We start from the raw sequence: 21,615 nt of genomic DNA on the forward strand, positions 1-21,615 counted from the left end.
AGCTAACTACCACAGAGGGTCACCAGTTTTCCACCAATGTCTGATTTGACAATGGTGGATTTGATACCCGATTTATTATGAAGGGATTGAGAACAGTCACCACACTGAACACCATGATGTATGTGAAAGATTTTCATATGCATCATTATCTACACCTTTTCTCATCTCTGTCTCTATCTGTTCTTGTTTTGAAGTGCTTCAAAGTTGCACTGGACACGGAAATAACCTGCCCTGAAATAACCGTAAACTGTGATTTTATTTTTGGAATAACGAATCGTGGCTTTTTATATCGTTTGCTTTTTTTTTTTTTTACAGTACATATATATATATATATATATATATATATATATATATATATATATATATACATATATATATTAACGTGAATTTTAATTGAGGTCGAGATTTGGACTGTTTATGCACAGTGTTTGGACTGGCACATTAGTAAATTTTTCTAACAAGTCTTATATAATTTTAGAATAATTAAACAATAAAGCATTATATACATAAATTTGGACTGTTTTATGTGGGTGGGTATTACATTGTATTGTATTACACTGTCAGACCTGGCAACCCTGCCGAACAGGCGCACGTGTCATGCGCGATAGAGACTGGAGCTTCTACGGCCCGCGCGCTCGGCTACACAGCGACATAAAACCGGCGTTCTGATATTCATCAACTCCGGAGCCCGGTTTAAAAATAATTTCTAGTCTCCTAACACGCTGAATCCACTCGGACGCCTTGCTTAAATAACTGAAAACTTTTGCGGTCCAGCCTGAAATTGTCTCCGTGTTGGCACCTTAACACACCTGTAGAGTATCAGGGGCTAGAGTGGGCCAGTAACCCCCTTGAGTTTTGAAATCTTTACGTCTGTTTAGGTAAGTTATTTTTCGGAACCCTTATTCTGGGTTGTTTGTTTGTTTTTTTCTGGTGAAATTATGGAAGCTATTTTTTGTAAATAAACAGAGCAGTGGAACGACGGACCATGGCCTCTTCAGCGGTTGGTTGCGCTGCTGGCTTCCCTAAAAGATCATAGGAGAAAAGATTGCTTCTAATACCATCAGCAGATCGATGATAAACCGACCGCTACAATCAAGCTGAGGATTCTTCAAGCTGCCTGGGGGTCCGCCCGACTCATCCAAGTTAGGTGAGGTCAAGCAACTCCGGTGGCGGACCCAGAAGACATCTCAAAGTAAGAGTTGTTGCTGACAACCAGAGCACTTTGGCTTCTGCTGTGCTGGTTTGTTTTGATTCACTGCGATGAACTGAAAAGGATTGTGCTCTGCTGAAAATTGTTTTATCTTCAGTTTTTTCTTTGTTTCGCACCGTTTTGATGCAACTAGCATGTTGGAATCTTAAGTTTATGGTTGCAAATGAGTTGTGATGTGAAAGAAAGATGGCTGCCAAAGCTTTGGTGAATACAGTTGGACGGCTGCAGGAAGTGATTCAACTTGGGCTTAGTTCATATCACTATAATAAACCTTCGTGACATACTTACATATTATTAAAGTGATGGATTTATTGCAGCTATATTGACAAATCTTAGTGAAAATATGTTGTTGGGTTAAAATAAGGAAATTCAGTATTTAAATCACAGAATACTTTTTCTTTATTTTTTGTATCTACTTAATCCATACTTGCCAGTACTATCATCTACTGTAGTTATAAATTAAATTGTATTCAACAACAATTAAAAGTTAAACGTGAAAACCGATTATTTTTGCGACAGAATAATGTGAGGTTTATAGGACTTCATTTCTCCTGCTAAGCAACGGCTAATGGAGAGATCTGCTGAAGCTGCAGGTCAGAGGTCACAGAGGGAACATTCACACTGTCTGCTCTACCATCTGCTTTTTAGATTGTAACCTTCTCAAACTAAAGAAAAAAATCCCAAAATAAAAATGTGTTATTAGAAATTAGAAATGTTCTCATTTATAGAAAATTAGAAATTATTAAAGGAAATCTAACATGGTTAGTAGTTTGGAACTCCGCATCGGCTGAACTCATTATAGGAGCTACTTCTCAGTGCAATGCTGGTAAAAACATTGTTGAAGGTTAATAGAGGAGTGATTTTGTGAAGTTTCAGAAAGAGGAGGAGCTTTTTAAAGAAACAGAGACCCAATTTCAGGGCGTTAAATGTCGAAGTAAATTTTTTTTATTGTATTTGATATGTACAGCATTTTTCTAACAACTGAAGGTAACATATTTGCTTGATTGTGCAAAATACATAATACTGCCCCTTTAAATGTGTGCTGGTGTGAAATAATTTGCATTTGACATCCTATACTAAATGTATGCATTTCTTAGATTTTGTGGCAAATACCTGGGAATAAGTTCTTATACTTTATATTTTTGCTTTAATATTACAAGTAAGTTGATTAATTAATTTTATACTAAATATTAAAAAAATATGGAGTGTGTGCTTATCTGTATGACAAATACATAGAGGTTTTCTAAAACACTGCAGCTTTGTTCATGACCATGGTGTGACACTGTATTCACATGTAAAAACATTTACATGTTGGGGAAATTTGTAACTAAAATACAACTTTAAGACACAATTACTCAAGAAACTGAGTTGAGTCATTTTTAAATCATTCACTCCTATAGTGTGTGGCCGTGAGTCCAAATCATTCCCGTCAAGGTGTGAGAAGAAGCTAAGCGTAAGAGGCTCTGGTTCCTTTCATCCTCGCTTTCTGAAATTGCAAATCAACTCAAAGCGTCTGGCAGCTAATTGGGCCTGACTCTCTGCAGCGCTCGTCAGATTGCACGGTTCATCAAGTGGCCAATCTGGAAGTCATCAGACGCCGTTAGAGCTGAGCTTGCGGCGAGGAAAAAGGGGGCTGCGAGGTCGTGCCAACAGCGTTGCTGCTGGCGGCGTGGATGGAGGAACATCTGGGGAAAGATGCTGCTTGTGTTTCATGTGTTCATTCACAGAAAAGACAAGAAGCAGGATAGAACAGGTTTAGAACAGATCTGAAAGATGTCCTAAGATTTAAACGAAAACCGGCAATGCAGCCTGGGCTAGACTTTAGAAAGGGCTTACATGGGCAGTAACCCAGGGCTCCGAGTTTTGGGGGCGGTCCCAAAAAAAATTGTGTTTTCTGTTTGTGTTCATGCTAATGTCATGGGCTCATTTTGCATTTTGTGTTTATTACACTAAAGATCATCTGCTGTTGTATCATGACCTTAAAGTGAATGAGAAAATGAGACGTTAAACCCAACATATTTTGATGCTAACGGTCAAAGCCATTCTTTATGGCAGACATATTAAGCTCTCTGTCCCTGTTGAAGAAAAGCTCTCTCTCAGCCTCATACTGCCACTACCATGTCTCACCAGGGGATGGAGTGACAAAGGACAGCGTAGTGTTCATTTTATGCCACGCATACCAATATTTTGATTTGAGAATCAATTTTAAGAGCATAAAGATCGAGTATTGATATTTTCAGATTCGATCCAAACGTCGCTGTTGGACATACCGGACTACGGAGTGTGGTGTTATCCTCAGAAATGCAGACACACAATTCAGTTCTGCATCAGTGGAAAAACTGATCACCCCCGGCGGAAAAAAAAAGAGAAGCCCCCCCGCCCTCTATCCCACTTCCAAGGCCAAACCGAGGTCTCGGCGCTGAGCCGGCTGCTCCGCTTGCTGCCTCTCCTCCCTCACACCACCAGATAAACACCCACTACAGACACCATCAGTTTTCCCTTCTCTTTATTAGTTTGGCAGAAACAAATCAGAACAGATACGACACTGTCTTCGACTTGGCACACACATACACACACACACACGCGCGCACGTATACGCACACACACACTCCCTGAAACCAGACAGTACTAAACAACAGCAATACTTCATTTCCTCGCGTCCTCGTCGTTCAGTCCGAGTCTTTTGTGCAGGGATTCCAGGCGGTCCGACCAACAAGGACCAGAACCTTCTTCACAGAGCGTCCATTGGACCGTCCTCCTGCAGTCCCGAGTGAATCCTTCCCACCAATACATTTCAGCGGTCTACAAAAACATGAATCGTTCAAATAGTACATTCTGGAAGCTCGAAAAGGGACATCCACTCTGAGCTAAAGGCTGCTTATTCTGACTGAGTAGTGGTTCCCTTGATGAGTTAATACTCACTTGTGGCACACAGGTAAAACAAAAAGAACCATGTTTTGCTGGTCGTGGTATTGCAACGGTGCATTAGAGCCATTGTAGATTAACAAAAAAAAAAAAAAGTAGCTTTGGGCCAAAAGACGTGGAAATGTGAGCGATAAATGTCAAAAATTGACATGGAGAAACTCAGGAATTTTGAGCTTAATAAAGGCAAGTTCCAAAGGTTTATTTTTTTATTTTTTTTAGAAAAAATTTCTGGGGTGTTTTGCAGAAATTTTCTCTTTTTTCCTACCTATAATGGCCTTAATACGTCGTTATACAATCTGGTGACAAAATCACCACGTTACAATTTATTAATTTTTTAAGAGTGGCAAGAGTGATGTCATCGGGCCAGCCAAGATCAAGCCGACCATCATTCTGCAATCATAGCTATGTACAAAATACATATAATCACATTTATTTACAGAACATGTGGCGACAGCAGAGCCACGACATGAATACAATAACACACACAGCACCTCCTGGTGTCACAGGGACAAAGACGGCAAAGAAAAAAAAAAAAAACTGAACAAAAATAAAACTTGGCACTTGCAGATTTCTCCCACATCGACACAAGACAGAGACGAAATAAGAGTTGGTTTTTAGTGGTAAACAACGCCGCGGCTTCTCCAACCCTCACAGGAGGCAGATCAGGCTCTTGCCCTCCTCGATCTCCTCCTGGACTTTGTCGCTGGACGTGGCGATCTCGGCCTGAGCCGAGAAGACGGCGCAGATGAAGGTGAGAACGGTGCCCCCCATGGCGGTGTAGAAGGCCCAGCCCATGGAGCAGAGCCCGGCGCGGTACGGGGCGGCGTCATGGCCGCAGTACAGCTGAACTTTGTCGGAACCCCAGCCAGCAGGGTACAACATCAGACCCAGAATCAGGAACAGTCCTGTGGGAAGACGAGCGGATCGGGTGGTTAGCTTGGAGGGCTTGGTGATTAAACGCAGCTAAAGCAGCAGCCCACTAATACGACGGTGAATTAGGGTAATTGTAGATAGAAAGAAAAATAAAAAGAGAGAGTACATTTCTAATGAAAAAGAAGAAGATTTTGAGATTAGGCCCAGAAATTTTCTAGAAAAAACAAGAACATTTCTGCGTTTCAAAGGTTAAAAATGTTTTACTTTTGAAACTCTGTTTCAAATCTTTTTTCAGTTTACATTTTTTTGTTTCAAATCTTTTTTGTTTCTCATCTTTTTGTATCAAAACTTTTTTCAGTTAAACTTTTTCTGTTTCAAATCTTTTCAATTAAAACTTTTTTGTCTGTTTAAAAAAAAAATGTTCAGCTTCAAATGTTTTTGTTTCAAAACTTATATATATATATATATATATATATATATATATATATATATATATATATATATATATATATATATATATATATATATATATTAACTAACTTTGAGACATACAGGAAATGAGGATTTCAGCTGTGGTATTTTCACTCCCTCTTCCTCCTCTGAACCCAGTCTTATTTTGCTTCTGTAATTTAGCTGCATACATAGTATGCCGTCATAGAGAGGATTGTGGTTATTGCACAAAAATATATAACACCATGTGGTGTCAAACTGACTTTCTGTTAAGATTTATTTATGGGCTTTAGTTTTATATGATGAAAAATGAGAGGAGGGGAAATATCTAAGTGTAATTTACAGCGCAGAAATTCTGATCTGAGTTAGTAGTTTGGCAATAAAGTCTAGTTAAGAACCCTAGAAGGAGCTTTAGATTTTAAGTGTATGCAGCTCATATTAGAAATATTCGCTGCAGGTTTTCATGCCAGGTTTAAGTTCATATATGCATTCTTGTAAGATACTATAATGGAAAACAATGTGTACAGGTGAGAAGATGCATTAAAGAAGATACATGGATCAGGAGCACTAAAATATTGATTCTACACGAGTTCAAACATGTGTCCTTGTTACATTTAATTGATTTGTGTTTGCTTGGTTGGCCGGTTTAGCATGTTAGCATGTTCCTCGGCATGTGCATAAGGCCGCTAAAGATCTACAATAGCTAACTGAACCACATAAGAAATGACAACAGGTTTCATGTTGCGGGATCAGACATTAATATAATGTTATGTTCGGTTTGGCTCAGTGAACAAAACTGGATTTCACCAACTTCTAGCAGCAGAAAACCAGTTTGGGTTTTCTGTTTGCTGTGGTTTGCAAACAAGTTAACTACTATTAGCTACACACTGATTATGCCTCTGTTTTATGGTAGGAATACATTTAGTACTATAGATACCACTGGTTTATTCACGCCAACAACTTGCTAACTTGTGGCAGACATATGGGATATTTAGCTTGGGGGCTGACTTTCCTTGACAGCCAATGTCAAAGCTGTAAATTTGAAATTTTTTCTGTTTGGAAATTTAATATTCAGCCTTCCAAGGGCAAATTATATTCACTGTTACTTTTATTAAAACGGTACACTTCTTCATTCTTTTGTATGAGCTAGCTAGTATTAGCTCTGCAGTATTTCTAGCAGCTGCTAGAAGCATGGAAAGAAGTAGTTTGGACCCATAATAAGTCATTGCTTAAAAGATAAAAGGAGGTAATTTTATTTTTATTTTTTACATCCATTATGCTTGCTTCATGTTGGTTATTGGTGAGGTAGTTAGCTTACTTAGCTTAATTAGCTTTTAGCTGGGCTTCAACATTAGCTTCTAGCTGTATATCCATGTATTAATGTCGCATAAAATCCTAGTGAGGGGATTCCAAGGTGCCTCTGCTGTGAGGTACTGCAGACAAAAACATTTCCCGTCAAACTCCCATTACGACACTTAAAAAAGAGAAAAAAAGTTGCATCAGGCAGGGAACGATTTCCTGATTTCCCGCCAAAACATGCGACCGAACATAAATGCAGCAAGACCCTCGGGGATGACAGGAAAGAGCAGCCCACCCCTTGAATCTTCACACGGAAAGCGGAGAACAACAGGAAAAGGTAGCAGACCCAACCGCACGGTGTCCTGCGTCTCAGTGGAAGTCCCTTTTTTTTCTTTCTTTCTTTCTTTTTCAGCACATCAACGCGCTACAGATCCAACAGAATTTGAATTCGATTTGAAGTCACAAGGTTTCCGGCTTCCCTTTAGATGGGTGAGCTGGCCAGACGAGGAGCCTGCCACCTATCAAAACTCAGGGGGAAGACATTCACACTAATGCAGTTACAGAGACCCAATGAGACGTACAGGAAATGAGGACTTCAGCTGTGATATTCTCACCCCCTCTTCCTCCTCCCTCTGTACCCGGTCTGATTTTGCTTCTGTAAAACAAGGAGGTAAAACGCTGTCTCTCTTAATCCCTCTTGCTCTCTCCTCGCTTCCTTTCTTTCTCCTCTCTCTTCAAGCACCCAATATCACATTAAACAAGGAAATGAAAACTAGGTCATAAATTCTTTCCACATGTTGCTGCACTGCCCCGACGTCCAGGCCGGGCCTGGTGATGGATTGAAGGCATGGTTTTAATTCCCAACACCACCCCACCCCTCCACTGACACCCCCGCTCCCTTTCTCTACACACACACACACACACACACACACACAGATACATTCCCAGCCCCCGCCACCTCCTCCACCTTAAAACTGGACTCTCTAACCTAATATCCTACTGAGCTCCGCCCTCATTTAGCCTCAATAACCCTTTGCACTGGCTCTTGTCTGCGTTGCTTCCAGACTGTCAGTTCTCCGCCCTCAGTCCATCTCTGATAGCGGCCGATCCTGCCAATTTTCTTCCGTTCAGGGAATAAATAGGAAGTCTGGAATGGGGCTGGGGGTGGTAGTCGATATTTAGAAAGGGATATTATGACTTTATGGTTTTGCACGAAAGTGTAGAAGAACTGGCATCCGTGTTATAAATTTATTTGACAACCCCCTCCGCCTCCCACCTCAAATTAGGTTTTAAAAACTTGATGCAGACATATTTTGGGATTTCCAGTTGTTCAACCTCAAAAATAACACCCATACACAAACCAGAAAGACAAAGATTGTATACTACGAACTGCGATTCGCTTTTTATTGATGCTCCTGGCTATTAAACCCTGGTAAAGTACTTAATAGGGCGAAGGTGTTTCTTTATATTCCATTAATGCCGGTTGTGTTATATTCAACACATACCGTGGATCGTGTTCCCACCAACTCATGATCAAATTTAAGCCAGAACATGATTTTCTCCATTCTGCATTCTAATCTATTGTGTGTGCGATAATCAAATAAACAATCTAGTGAACAGAAAAAACATAGTTTGTTGATTATTCTGTAAATTGTAAATGAATAGAAGCAGTAAGGGGGCAAAAGTACATGAGGTTGGCTGACAGCGTTAAGACCCGCCTCCTAGCTCTGATTGGTTGTTTTTGGTTGGGCGTGGTGCATTTCTTCAATAATAACCGAGAGGAGATCTTTTCACAAATTATTTGTCTCATACTAAACTCTCACAATATTGAGACAGTTTTAACTTTTTTTTATTATTATTATTAAAAAAACATATTTTTTGTTAAAGTTACATACTTCACCTATAAGCAAATAAAATATTCCCTAATAAAAGTTTAATTTTATCCTCAGGAAAACATTCCATGAGTATTTCCACTCAATACTCATGAGTCATCGCCATGACAATAATAACTTCCTTATCTGGGTCTACCAGGCCCAGTTTTATCTTCGTTGTACCACACCAAGTACCACACCTGCGGTGTAAACACAGATATCCAGGAAATGCTCTAAAGGCCTGGCTGCGCTGTTTTCCTACTAGTCAGAGCTGATGTGTTTGCTTCTCTGCTTTATATGAAGTGGGATTTCTTCCGTCCGTGTCAATAACTCCATAAACACAGCCCTAAACTCCTGCTGGAGGGCGTTTCGTTCCTTTCGCTTCCAGTCTGGAGTTTCGTCAAGCTCTGTACCTAAACCTGCAACAGGGCCTGTGACTCAAGGCCGGAGGAAACTTTATTGTGGCTAATAAAGGCACACGGCAGCAAACACACAGGAATCAGAGACAGTTTTACAGCTGAGTTTGTTTGGCGTCTCGTCTCTAATCCTTTTCCTGCTCCGGTGAGGCAGGCATTTCAGTAAAAGTGGAAATAAATTCACTTATAGGTACTCTAACTGCTGCATAACAGGCCTTTTGGGGGCCTTTAAAATGTGCGCCGCCAGGATGCGAGGCTTAGCCGACTGACCCTCTGCAGAAGTCTGCTCGAGTCATTCTGCTAGTCTTAAAACCAACCAAGCCTACGCAGTCGCTTTTAACGTTTTGCGAGACTTGGCGGCGTTTGGGACGCGTGTCACAGGGGTCCGGGCGACATCGGGGTAATGTGGAGATGAGGCTAATGGGACTGGAAGTCACTTGAGCGCAATGACGCGATCATCTCTGGCAGCCGCGTCGCAATCTTCCCATCTGAGGTCAATCGCTTTCCCAAACATCTGCCGTCTGGTTCCAGTTTTCTCATTACCGTGGCGACAATACACTTTCTGGAAATAATCATTAGCAAAAGAAAGTGGACGTGGTATATAGTCTCTTGGGTAGATATCAGCCGGAGTGGTTATCACCCGCCAAACTCTTCACAAAATGAACCATGTTTAAGACTGTGAAACGCACTAATGAATGATTGATGCTCTAGGAAGGACGAATCGTAAGAAACATTTATAGTGACACGACAGGCGGCAGGCCGGCTCCGGTTTCAACCCACTCAAGTGAAATGAGGGAATGGGAAAAGTGATCAGAGTTCAGCTGCAGGGAAGCGAGGGAAACTTGGTCGCCTCGTTTCGATGTTCGGAGCTCCTTTTGCCTCGTATCCACTTCCACATCCTCATCCTGACTGAGCTGCATGTTGTCTGCAGAGATTTGGTAAAGAAAGTCAGAGAGGATTCGTTGTCACTGCTGTTCAAGCGATGAGTCTGAGATGATTTGACTTTCGCACAAAGGCCTTTGTCTGACTTTACTGACTCGTCCCTTACAAACAGCAACTTCTCAAGTAGAGGCTGTGAATCTTTTCACCCTTTCACACTTTTCTAGTCGAATTCATCGCTCCGGCCAGTAAAGACATATTGAACTTATCCACCAATGAAGATTGTTTCAATTTTAGTTCAAAACGTGGAGGCAAATTGACAGACCTGTTTAAGTCGACATCAGAGAAGCCAGAAACACTCAGCTTCTAATGATCATTCAGAAAATCCATATATCTTAAATAGGCTTAAGACATGGTACCATTAAACAAGCCAAATATTAACATAATTTAGCCAATCCAAAGCCAATATTCTTGGGATAATATTCCTGTTACTTCATCCAATTGTGTTCTAGTTCCCATCATCCGCACTGATAAGAGAACAGATGATAAAACTTAAACGTATCGTGTAAATGAATCAAACTAAGTTCACCCAAGTTAACTTATTAACTTGTCAAGTAATTTATTTATTTATTTTTTTTAAGTTGGAGCTGCATTCTCTCTTTCGCTCCAGTGTAGCTGACCATTTGAGGTTAGGATAAAGAATTTGGATGTAGCACCACAGCATGACGGTACCTCCGCCATGCTTGACAGTTAGTACATTTTTCTCTTGAAAAATGTAATCTGTGTCTCTTGCATTTTCTTACACTTTTCTGCTACTATGGCCAAGTCAAAATCCATAGTGGATTTTGACTTGACTTGAGGCAAGATGTAAAAATACATTGGAATTTGTATCAGGAATATGACAAGTTGTGAAAAAAGTTTGTGAAGTGTTTGACTAACTTTAGCAAGGCGTAGAATAAAACTTCCACCTATAATAAGTTATTTTGAGCTCACTTTTATATCGGCTGTTTGTCTTGGACCAGTTGAATGGGTTTCGGTGGATTATGAGGGCCGGATTTACAGCATTTCGGCATGTCCTTCACCACTCGCCCAGCTTTTCTCCTTGGCCCCGCACCAGATAAACAACAGCGGGGGAGGACAGCCATAATCACCGGTGGGGGTGAAGATAGAGACCGCTACTTTAAGCATGACCTCAAGGCCTCCTCCCCTCTATAATTCACCTCGTTGTGTCAAAGTGGCCCGAGCTCTTCCCTCAGTCCCAGAACGCGCATACAAACAGATACGCATGCGTACGTCTCGTCTGAAAGGGCTCCAGCTGACCGGGTAAACATTTGGGGCGACGGTTGTCCCAGGTGACGACGGAACGTCTGCCTCATCTTCTCATTTTCTGCACACGACAAAGTTACCCCACCTTCCTGCCCCAAAATGGCTCCAGTAGAATAAAAACACATAATTCCAGCAGTGGGAGTTGTGGAGCCAGTAATGAAGCGTTTAGCTTTGAGCAGAGCTTCTCATTTACCTTGATGAACGCCGGAGGCCGCAGGAATGAACAGAAACAATACAGCTCGGGTGAACCGAGGCGGCTCTATTTATATCCGAGTCAAACCCAACTACAGTCAAGAAGAAATGATGTATATTGGAGCATGCGCACCTGGGCTGAAATTGGTTCTTGGTCAATCGAATGCTGACTAAGGTATATGCTGAAAAATAAACAAAAAAAAAGCTTGTTGCTATGGAGATTAGTGCTGAACATGTCTGGTGTGTACTGATTATGAGGTTGGAAGTACAGTCATAACGCTTCTGATTTTACACCCTGTCAAGTTTTTCCCATTTTGTCTTGTGGTTGGCTTTTATCGTATTGTTTCAGTTATCGTGATAAATTTCTTATAAGGATTTTTTTATAGGTTTTATTGGCTCTAGTGACCTTTATTTGATAGTTAATTGACAGGAAAGTGGTTAATGAGAGAAGGGGGAAGGCACGTGACAAAGGTCGCCAGGCCAGGAATTGAACCTGCGACGGCCGCGTCGAGGACTAAGGCCTCCTTATGTGGGTTGTGCTTAACCCCTGCGCCACCACAGCACATCCCAATATAGGGATTTTGATCAATGTCACAATTAATGATGCTTAAAAACCCACAAAACTCTCCATATTCTTGAGATTGCTTATTTAACTTTTTTTTTTTTTCCAAGTTTTGTTCGATGAGAGAAGCTGATTAATATGAGAAGTAGCCGAGGAAGCTATGGTAACCCTGGAGGAGCTGCAGAGATCCACAGCTCAGGTGGGAGCATCTGTTGACAGTATATCAATACTTTCTTAAAAGCTGCTATTTCTATTCTTCATAAAATTTCAAGAAGAAAGCCGGGGTGGAAAGAAAGATATGAGAATTCAATTTGCCTTTGAGAAGGTGTTTTGATCAGATGATATCAAAAGTAAACTTTTCGGCCTATCAGCAGAAAATAGTCATGGTAACGCATAGTGTTAAATTTAATGGGAAGACAGATGGAGCCAAGTATAGGGCTATCTAAACGGAAAAATCAGAGATTGCAGGCTGACTAAATTTGCACTATATTACTTATTTATTTATTTAGTTTAATTATTTACATTATTTGTAAAATAAAAAAAACCATTAAATCCATGTATTGCTATCCTTCCACTCCATAATCAGGCACTACAGTAGTTTGTCTTGGTTATATTAATAGCCTAAAATAATATTAAAGTAGTACCTGAACGACACCATCTTTGAAATAAGAACAGATCTGAAAGGACCGAACAGGCAGGGAAACGTGTTTAGATCAACAACAAAAAAAGATCCTCTCACCTGCGATCCCTTGCAACAGTCCGCACACATTGAAGATACTCTTCTTCATGATGCTCTGGAAGCACATGGTGAAGATGGAGATGAACGCCACGGCACACAGCAGCAGGATCCCCGCGGCCAGAAAGATGGAGGTGGCCTGCCAGAACCCGCTGGCAATCTCCCCGAAGTGAACGGCGTACGGTCCGCACAGTATCCCCCGCTGCATGTGGGCCAGCTTGATGCAGCGCCCGTAGATTCCCAGAGTCGGTCTGTAGGCCTCACCGGCCGCCGTGGCGAGGTGGGGGTAGACGGAGTCGTGCGTGCGGGGGAACCCCACCAGCCAGTCAGTGCTCATGAAGGCGATGAGCTCGCTGAAGGCAGCCACGATGCTCAGCAGAGTCCACAGCATGGAGCGGCAGGTGACAATGACATGGCACATGGCTGACGGCCGCTCAGGGTTACCGACGGGTGCTGAGACGCGAGAAACGTGCGTGGGCTACCTGTCTCGTAAATGCCGCCAAGCTGAGGTCACGATCCTTCTCCAGAGGAGACGTAGGAACAAGGCAAACCCTTTGCAGGAAGGACACACAAAGGTTCACATCAATGATTCGCAGTCCGCACCGTCCCTCTTGTCCCCTCGCGAGTTGTTTCACTCTTCTTATCTTCCGCCGGAGTCTTTTCAGAACAGCTGTCGCTCCGTCCTCCTCTGGGCCAACCCTCCTTCTGTCAGCGTGGTCTTCAGACTCTTCTGCTGACTGCTGTTTGGTGTCTACATTGTATTGAAGTCGTTTTGCCACAGCCAGCCCGCTGGCGTCACTTCAGACACACCTAAGAGATTGAAAAAAAACACACACACAGGGAATGAAGAACAAGAGCGAGCGCTTTAATTGCATTCATAAAATGTAATTGCACGTATGCGCGAAGTTCAAAGGTGAGCGGCAAGTTTTTGTGCCGCGTACTGAGGGAGCCCGGGACTCGATACGGTTTCCCGCTTTGATGATCGGAAAAGACGTGCAGAGGTTGAGGAAAAGTGTGCGGGAGGAGCAGAGAGAGGAGGAAGGGAGGCTGCTGGTGTAGATCTTGAAGGGAGGGGTGAGAGGGGGTCTAATGAGTTGTGGAAAGATGAGTTCGTTTCAAAAGGGCCTTCTCTCTTTTCACTTTGTTTATGTTAAAGGATTTGCGATCAGGTCACTCAGGCTGCTTCCTACTCCCTGCGGATCATCGGCTGAAGTTGTAAAAATGAAAAGGAGAAAATTGATGTGGCTGTCTGGCTGTGTTTTTGTGTGCACGCTGTGGAGAAGGAGATGGGGAGGTTAAAATAGACGGGGAAACGTCGGAACGACGAGCGGATGCAGACTGAGAGAAAAACAAGCTTGGGGCCTCTCATCTGGCAGCCCACACAGCTGACCTGAGGTCAGCCAACGGATGATAGGATAACGGCCGTCCGGCTGTCATGTGACTGCTGATAACCTCAGTGCATCAACTCTGCTGAATCAGGGGGCACTAGAGTCAGGAAGTTACATTTTTATTGACTTTAATTACCCTTCGTCTAACCACAGCAGATCTCCCTGAGATGATTTGCTGTTCATCATCATCAGAATGCACACAGCAAACACTTTACTTTACCAACACAGAGTTGCATCTCCTCTTGCCTTCAGAGCTAATAACTATCATGTGACTTTCCCGTCACACTGCAGACACATTCACCCACTTACATCCACAAATGCACATTATGCACACCGAAACGCAGAACAGCAGGCGACTTTAGGCTAACGTGCTTTGACCAAAGTCACATCGACTTGTGAAGGAAGCAGGATTCAAACCGAGAAACTTCTGATTTCAAGGCATCTCCGCTACTGAAGTGATCGAATCAGCAGTAAAGTACGTCATCTGCATACGGGTGTACTTGAATCGTACACCCGTACGGCTAAAGCTGAATTTTTACGGATGCATGACTACTGCTTTCAAATGGTTCCTTTGAGGATTACTCCTTCCTTTTGTCTCTTTATCCTGGAATAATCTTCAGGTCATGCAAGTCATATTTGTATTTAACATAGTTTTATTACTCACCATTGTATCTATCTTATTTAGGACAGAGCTAGCATTGTAGACGCAGGAAAGAGAAGTAAATAACTACACTTGATGACCCAAAGAGAAAACAAGCGTCACCAAACTCCAACAACTCAACTGAGAAAGATACGCTTGATCTACCAACTCAGTCTAAGAGTTGTTTTGTAGGGATTTTTGCTAAAAATGGAAATATGTGTCACGGCAGCTAAATTAGTGTTCAACAGCAGTTTTTAACCACACAGTGTCCGGCCAAAGCTTCATACTTGTCATTACCGTTCCTATTTAAACAAGTGTACTGATTAGATTGTGGGCTGCATTCTTTCTGAAAAGACGATCTGATTAGTAACTCTATTGCTCTGATGGGAACGGCGCATTATCCAAGAGGACTGTAATGGTTTTATATTTGAGAAGTTCTTGACTTTTCTAGTAAACGCTCCTTCACACACATCCCCAAAAAGATTGCAAAAGCTGTCATCTTTGGCAACCGTTTAGTGAAACACAGCAATTCCTGACCAAGCAACAACTTATTCAACTGGATTTCTTTCCAAATTTGAGTTACTCATGCTGTTCCAACTGTAACATAAGCTTTCCCCAGAGTTGTTTTCCTTAAATCGACAATTTGTATAAAATTTTATAGATTAAGTAGCTTAGCTTGATTTATTAGGCTGTAAAACAGCTCTTTTCAGTCGAGTGATTGAAACGACAGATTCCGGTGAATTGGAAGAGAATAAAGGACCTCCTCGTTCACGGGGTCCCTATCCAAACCCCAAAAGGCCTCTGGAGACAAAACAAGCAAACTTTCAGTGAGTTAACAAAAGTATGAGATTTTATCTATGAGAGGCATTAACAAATGTAAGCTGAGCACACATTAAAAGAGCAGCGGGGATGCCAGAGAAGATTAAAAGGTGCTTATACAAGCCTTTGTGCTCATGTTATAAATACAGCTCTGGGCCAAATCTCAAAGCTGTTTCTTCTCTTTGACTCTACTTTCCCCCCCCCCTCCCTGCCTTGGTTTCCCTGCTGCCTCTTGGGAGTCTGTTAGTCATTCTCCAAACCGGAGTTTGGCAGGGCAGCAGAGAAAGCAGGGGACCGCTGTTGACACGTGTGCCGGCCGCACTGAGAGGTTTCCATCCCTCGGTCCCCGGTGATCCCTCCCAGCAAGGGATAGGAGGAATGCTGGTCCTTTTGTGGTCACATCTCAAGTGTGTGTGTGTGTGTGTGTGTGTGTGCGTGTGTGTGTGTGTGTGTTTTTAAGAGCTTTGTGCACACGCACACATGTGAGCGCACGCTCTGGTCTACGTCATCCTGTGGCGATATCAACACCAGCCTTCTTTCTTTTTTTTTCTTCCAGCAGACAAAGTGACCCAGATCTGTGGTCTTATGCAGGGTGGTGTGTGTGTGTGTGTGTGTGTGTGTGTGTGTGTATTTGCACAAACTAGCACTGTGTATGTTTGGATTGTGTAAAACAGATGAGCTCATAAGATCGGGCGCAGACAGCCGACTCCATTGGAGTTGGACTAAAGTTAAATCCATGAATCACAAGTTTTCTCGTTGCCTCACCATGAAAAGCTCCAGGAACAAAAGCAAAACTCTTTCAAAGACTCTGCTCCACCTCTTGCACTCATACAGCTCGTGTCTCGGCAGAGTTTGACAAGAGGAGTGGTCTGACGCGAGGACGTGAGACAAACGGGCCGTCCAAAGGGGTCGGGGTCAAACATTTGCCGGCCCGTTGCAAAGACTAATTCCTCACTGACAGGAATATAGTTGAAAAACACACCGGAGCTGAAAGAATCCAAACCAGCTGGGGGAATATGGAGCGTGCACGACCTGGACATTTAACCTTTGACCTTCGCCTAGCTGCAATGTGGTTGAATCGCGTGCCAGCTAGAGGCACAATTCCTTGCTTCTCTAAGGCTCGTCTCGAAAGGGGATTAGAAGATGTAAAACTAGTCCAGTATCGTTAATGTGCCTGGTATTTGTGGCAACATGTGCCCAGACGTCTGCCAAGAGCTCCCAGACAGACGGATCTGAACCCAAGTTTCCCAAGATAGAGAGGTCCATCTAAGTTGGGGCTCGACTTGGATTTATGATGTCCCTAATACTCTGAGTAACCAGGGGGTCAGACGGAGGATTATTCGAGGTTCAGTTTACATCCAAAGAGGAGTTTTAAACCCCCAGACTGCAGCAACTACCCCACTGACCTCCCACTCTAATCCCCATGACCGCCACTACTTAAAGGACTCTCAACATCTGACACATGTGCCCCCCCGAAGCTCGAAGGCAACTGCTCAGAGGAAACCCGAGATGGACCCAGAATCAGAAGACAACCAGGGGTTTTCAGGCAGGACAAAAGTGTGGTCTGTTGTTGTTAATTGATTACTTTTAATGGTCAGAATGATAAAAGGCACGCAATGATTCTGCAAGATGTTGAACTGTATTAGAACTGCAACAAGGACGATGCTGCACAGCTAGCATGTGAGGTGTTACGCTGATGATACAGTTGTTGAATTTGTGTCTACATGTGACTGTTTATAGTCTGTCCCACAAAAATTAAGCACTTTGATAATGAAACAACAAAAGAGAGTAATCATGTTAGCTAATTTCATTTGGGGATTAACAAAGTAACATGACATTTAATTTAGTTAGTCACTTTTCCTTTGAACTATTGTCAGCAGACCCCTGAACTGTCGCCAGCTCCACTAATCAAATAATCAGATCACAAAATGAAGGCGGGATGTCATCTCAATTCTTAATTTCCCATAGAGAGTACCAAATCTCCATCAGATTTCACAGCGATGGATTTCTCAATGAGCGGCTCAATGAGCAAAACGTACTAATGTGTTTTTGTGGATTTCTGTCGACATTTGTTTCAGTAATGTGCACTGAGGTGGATCAGTCGGTGCCAGTGGTGAAAAACCACTTTTTTTTTTTTTTTTTTTACAAAAGTTCACTTGCTTAAATTTGATTGGTTCCTGTGAGAGATCCTATTATTTTTCAGATATTCATGAAGTCATAAATTTGATTGCTTGAATATTGATCTAATTATACTTCACCATGTTGACATTAAATGTGACTGTAGTTAACGCTATAGCTTTTGCGAAAATTGTGCATTAATGTTGTAAAACATCTCATCTTACGGATGAAGCTGAAGTTAGTACAAGATTCGTAACATTATACTTGGTAGTAAGCTAAAGAGCAGCAGCGTTTCAATACACCCAATTCACAAGAGTAGGCTTTCCATAATACTGAATTCATGAAAATACAAGACTTTAGCGAAGCTTTGGGAAACATTTGTAGGTTTTTTTATTTTTATTTGTAGGGTTGTTATGGGTCAGATTTTTCTACAAATCTAACTCTAGGAGTGTCCTAACACTTAAAAAAAGATTGACAATGCTCTTTTACCCCTAAAAGGCAGCCCAGTCTTTCTAGTTTGATAGATTTTGGGCCTAAAGACAGTCCCAGCGCTTCTAAATTATTCTTACTATTTGTCACTGTCACAACATTTTTCTATTGTGAACTCAAATTTAACGACTCAGAACGTTTCTTCAAGGACTTAAGTAACTGTTGCCAACATATGGGATGATGAGTCTTTCTTAGTTGACTCTTGGTGCAACGAGATAGTCCAAGAACTACTTCCTTGCTTACTAGAAACTAAAAGTTTCAAACATACAACAGTAGAGGAATCAAGGGGTCAAGTTTGAAAAAACAATTTTAGGCTGACAGCAATTGGACACAAGATAAGGAAATTGAGGAAATTGAGAGACACTTAAGGCCTCCCTAAGATATTTACAGTGGACCCCAAAATTCAATGGATTAGGAACCACAACCGCCCAAGAACAGCTAAAGTTTGTGAAACCTCTCAAAGAAATGCCTATAATCTCTCCTTTTAATAGTTCAAACACAGGTTATACCTTAATATATACAACCAAGCAGGACCAGGGAAAGCAGAGGGTACTCCTGGTTCATTTCACTCTGAACCTGTTTAAAACCTCTAGGAGCACAACTCCTGTTCAGGCGGCCCACAGAGCTGCTCTCTTTTCACTGCAGCAACACAGCAGGAAGCGCCTTTCCACAGTACCACCGACAGGAAGCAATCTGCATATCTATGGACTTGTCAGGACTGGAGTCACGCGTCACCATGGTGAGTGTTTGTTTAGAGCTGGTGGAAGAGTTAAGAGGGAGTCCATCCATTAGGGGAGCTCAAACGTCCACCACTAGAACTCATCCAGCGCCGCTACAAATACCTAGATTTGTTCGCTTTCACACCGATTCCTTTGTACCACAACGCAATGACATACAACAAAACGAGTGTTTATAATCTGCAAGGATGTGTTTGAATGAGCGGCCCCAGCAGCCGCTGAGAGGGAATGCAGGAAGCTGCCGGTCACCGAGGGCATTAGACCGGCAGTGGCGAGGTCTGGTGAAATCACGTCAAGGAAAATCAACAAAGAGCCTCAAAACTCTGCAACAATGACGAAGTCGTACTCTTGCAAAGAAAACACAGTTGTCATGTCTAACTGTGGCCCACATAAAAGCCTCAGTCCTGACATTCTTTAAGGAAAATTACAGACTGGCATGGTAGTAACGACATCACAGGTCAGATTTTCCACCCTGACGAAGCGAATCTGTCCCAACTTTTCTGCACATCTGCTCAACATTCACTGCAGTTCAAATTAAAGGCTCAAACTTTCTATTATGTCACATCAGCCAAGAAGTTTCACAAAACCTCCTAGAAACCAGGAGAGCTATCTCAGTTAAACGAAGAACTCAGCACAGGAAAATGAGAGCGAAAATCCAGGTAACAGTCCGACCTGTCTCCATCGGTCCCCTCCAGTTCTCCGTGAGATGTTGCTCCTCTGCAATGACTCTCCTCCCTTGCACACACACTTTAAAACCGTCCCCTCCTGCTCCGGCTGCGGGACCCTCCCCACGTCCCTCCTCCAGGACAGCCGAGCCACGTCTGATTGGCCCAGCCTGCAGCTGGAGCTGCGCGACTTGAGAGGGTCCACATGGTGGCCATATTTCAGCAGAGAATCTGGGTTAAAAAAACAAAGCAGCAGAAGGGCTCGCTTTCCTTTTCCCTTTCAGTCTCAGTTTCTCTCACCTTCTCCCTCGTCAACTGAGGCGAACGTCTCACCACCAGCTCCACTGACAAAGGAGTATACACTTTCTTTTTAAGAGTACTCTTTAAGAGTACCCCACAAAACACAAAGCACTGGTTTTTTTGGTATTAAAATAGTTAGTAAATAATTATAAATTGTACATAAAGCATCTTTTCCACTCACAGTGCCGTTTTGTAGCACAATCAAGTTACTGTTACCTTCAGTTGTCATAAAAATGCTGTATATATCAAATAAGATTTAAACAAAATTAAATGTAAATAGCACTTTTGAAATTGAGCCTCTGTCTCTTTAAAGCTGCTCTTTCTGAAACTCCGCCTTCAGGTAGTCATCACAACATGGCTCCTCTATTAACCCTTAAACAATGTTTTTTACCAGCGTTGCACAGAGAAGAAGCTCATATGTTGAGCTCAGCAGATGTGTAGTTCCATCAGGTGTTTGCTAATTGCTGCTGGCTAGTCTGGAGGAGCTGTGTGGGGGGAGAGGTGCATTGTGAGCCGGAAACGCTGAAGATTAGAAACTGCAGCTCTGAGGAGGAGCTGCGTCTCCAAGGCGGAGCTAGATGTTTTGCACAGCTGAATGGTTACCATGGAGATGAAGGGATTTCTCAAACATTCATGAAAGAATCAAGGTAAATCTCCAGGTATGTTCTTGATGAGGGAATAATATTATTACACAATGTAGAGCTCAAAAAAGTCAATTTTTCACAATCCTGCCCCTTTAATTTGTCAATTTTTATATCTATGTAAGCCTTAATTAGTTGTGATATTAATCAGAAGTTTAAATTTCAAACCAATATAGTTTTTAAAGTTATTTCATCTATCTGGATGAAGTCGTCAAAGATTAGGGTCTCAAAGACCTAATGTGCATTACCAAAGATAATAAAAATAAAAGTGGGAAAATGTCAAAAGCCGGTCTGAATTTACACAGGGTTTCCTATATGGGTTTTATTGCTGTTGGGCCACTAAAGATTTTTCCATTCCATTTTCCGCAAAAACAAGAATACGCTACTTTCACAGTAGCTAAATATGTTAGAGAACAATTTCTTGAGTTTCTTTATCTTTACACAAACTTTACTTGAACTTGGATAGTAAAATATTGCAAATATTTTCTGCTTTTACACTTTTACAAACCTTTCAGTCTGTAAACTTTGCAGGGACTCAAATCCCGTCTGGTTGAAGTCGCTGTTAAACCAAACCCTGAACCACAACACACACAGATCCCCTTACATCCTCCTCCTTCAGCCCAGTGTAAACATGTGACGGCCTGATTTGTTAATTGACTGGTTTAGCAGATGGCTTCATATCTGACTAATGCTTTTCCTTTCTCCGGCTGGTGGGAGAAAAGTGTCCCAGGACTGCTTACGGCAGCAGCGAGTGCATTCGGCCAACACTGCCGTCAGCTCAGCAGCGTCTGACTCACAAACGAGTTCCATATGAGGACGGGGGAAAAAGGGGCCGACGCGAACAGGAAGAGAGGCCGAGAAGTTGATCAACGCGCAGCAGAAGGCTTGAAAAGGAAGACCGTCCCGTCAGCCTGAGAGAAAGCCTGGCTGCTGCAGTTCAAAAACAGTTTTGAAATGAGAAAGTCTGTAAACTCAAACTAGTAAAAGTTCTCCTGTGACCCGTTTCTATTAAACCCTGGTGCCTCATTGTAATGCTGTGGTTATGTTGGATGTATGAGAAGAGGTTAATGGGCCATTTA

General features: G+C 42.3%; 1 protein-coding gene and 1 long non-coding RNA gene across 8 annotated transcripts in view; one reads left to right on the forward strand and one right to left on the reverse strand.

Moving 5' to 3' along the window:
• Window positions 1-651: 651 nt before the first annotated feature.
• Window positions 652-21,229, forward strand: LOC122846959. The gene is made up of 3 exons (XR_006373298.1): window positions 652-878; window positions 967-1,192; window positions 21,068-21,229. It is a non-coding gene; the product is annotated as an uncharacterized LOC122846959 (long non-coding RNA).
• Window positions 3,700-21,615, reverse strand: part of lhfpl2a (LHFPL tetraspan subfamily member 2a) — a 51,061-nt gene continuing 33,145 nt past the window's right edge. For 5 of the 7 annotated variants that reach the window (XM_044144245.1, XM_044144247.1, XM_044144243.1 and 2 more), the window contains 2 exons: window positions 12,743-13,549; window positions 3,700-5,040 (listed from right to left, as the gene is read on the reverse strand). In XM_044144245.1, coding sequence (XP_044000180.1) covers window positions 4,784-5,040; window positions 12,743-13,160 — 675 coding nt within the window. In that variant the 5' untranslated portion in view covers window positions 13,161-13,549 and the 3' untranslated portion in view covers window positions 3,700-4,783. The other 2 variants (XM_044144244.1, XM_044144248.1) reach the window with 2 other exon arrangements.

This window comes from Gambusia affinis, linkage group LG17 (genome assembly GCF_019740435.1).
Source record: "Gambusia affinis linkage group LG17, SWU_Gaff_1.0, whole genome shotgun sequence".
Taxonomy (NCBI): Eukaryota; Metazoa; Chordata; class Actinopteri; order Cyprinodontiformes; family Poeciliidae; genus Gambusia; species Gambusia affinis.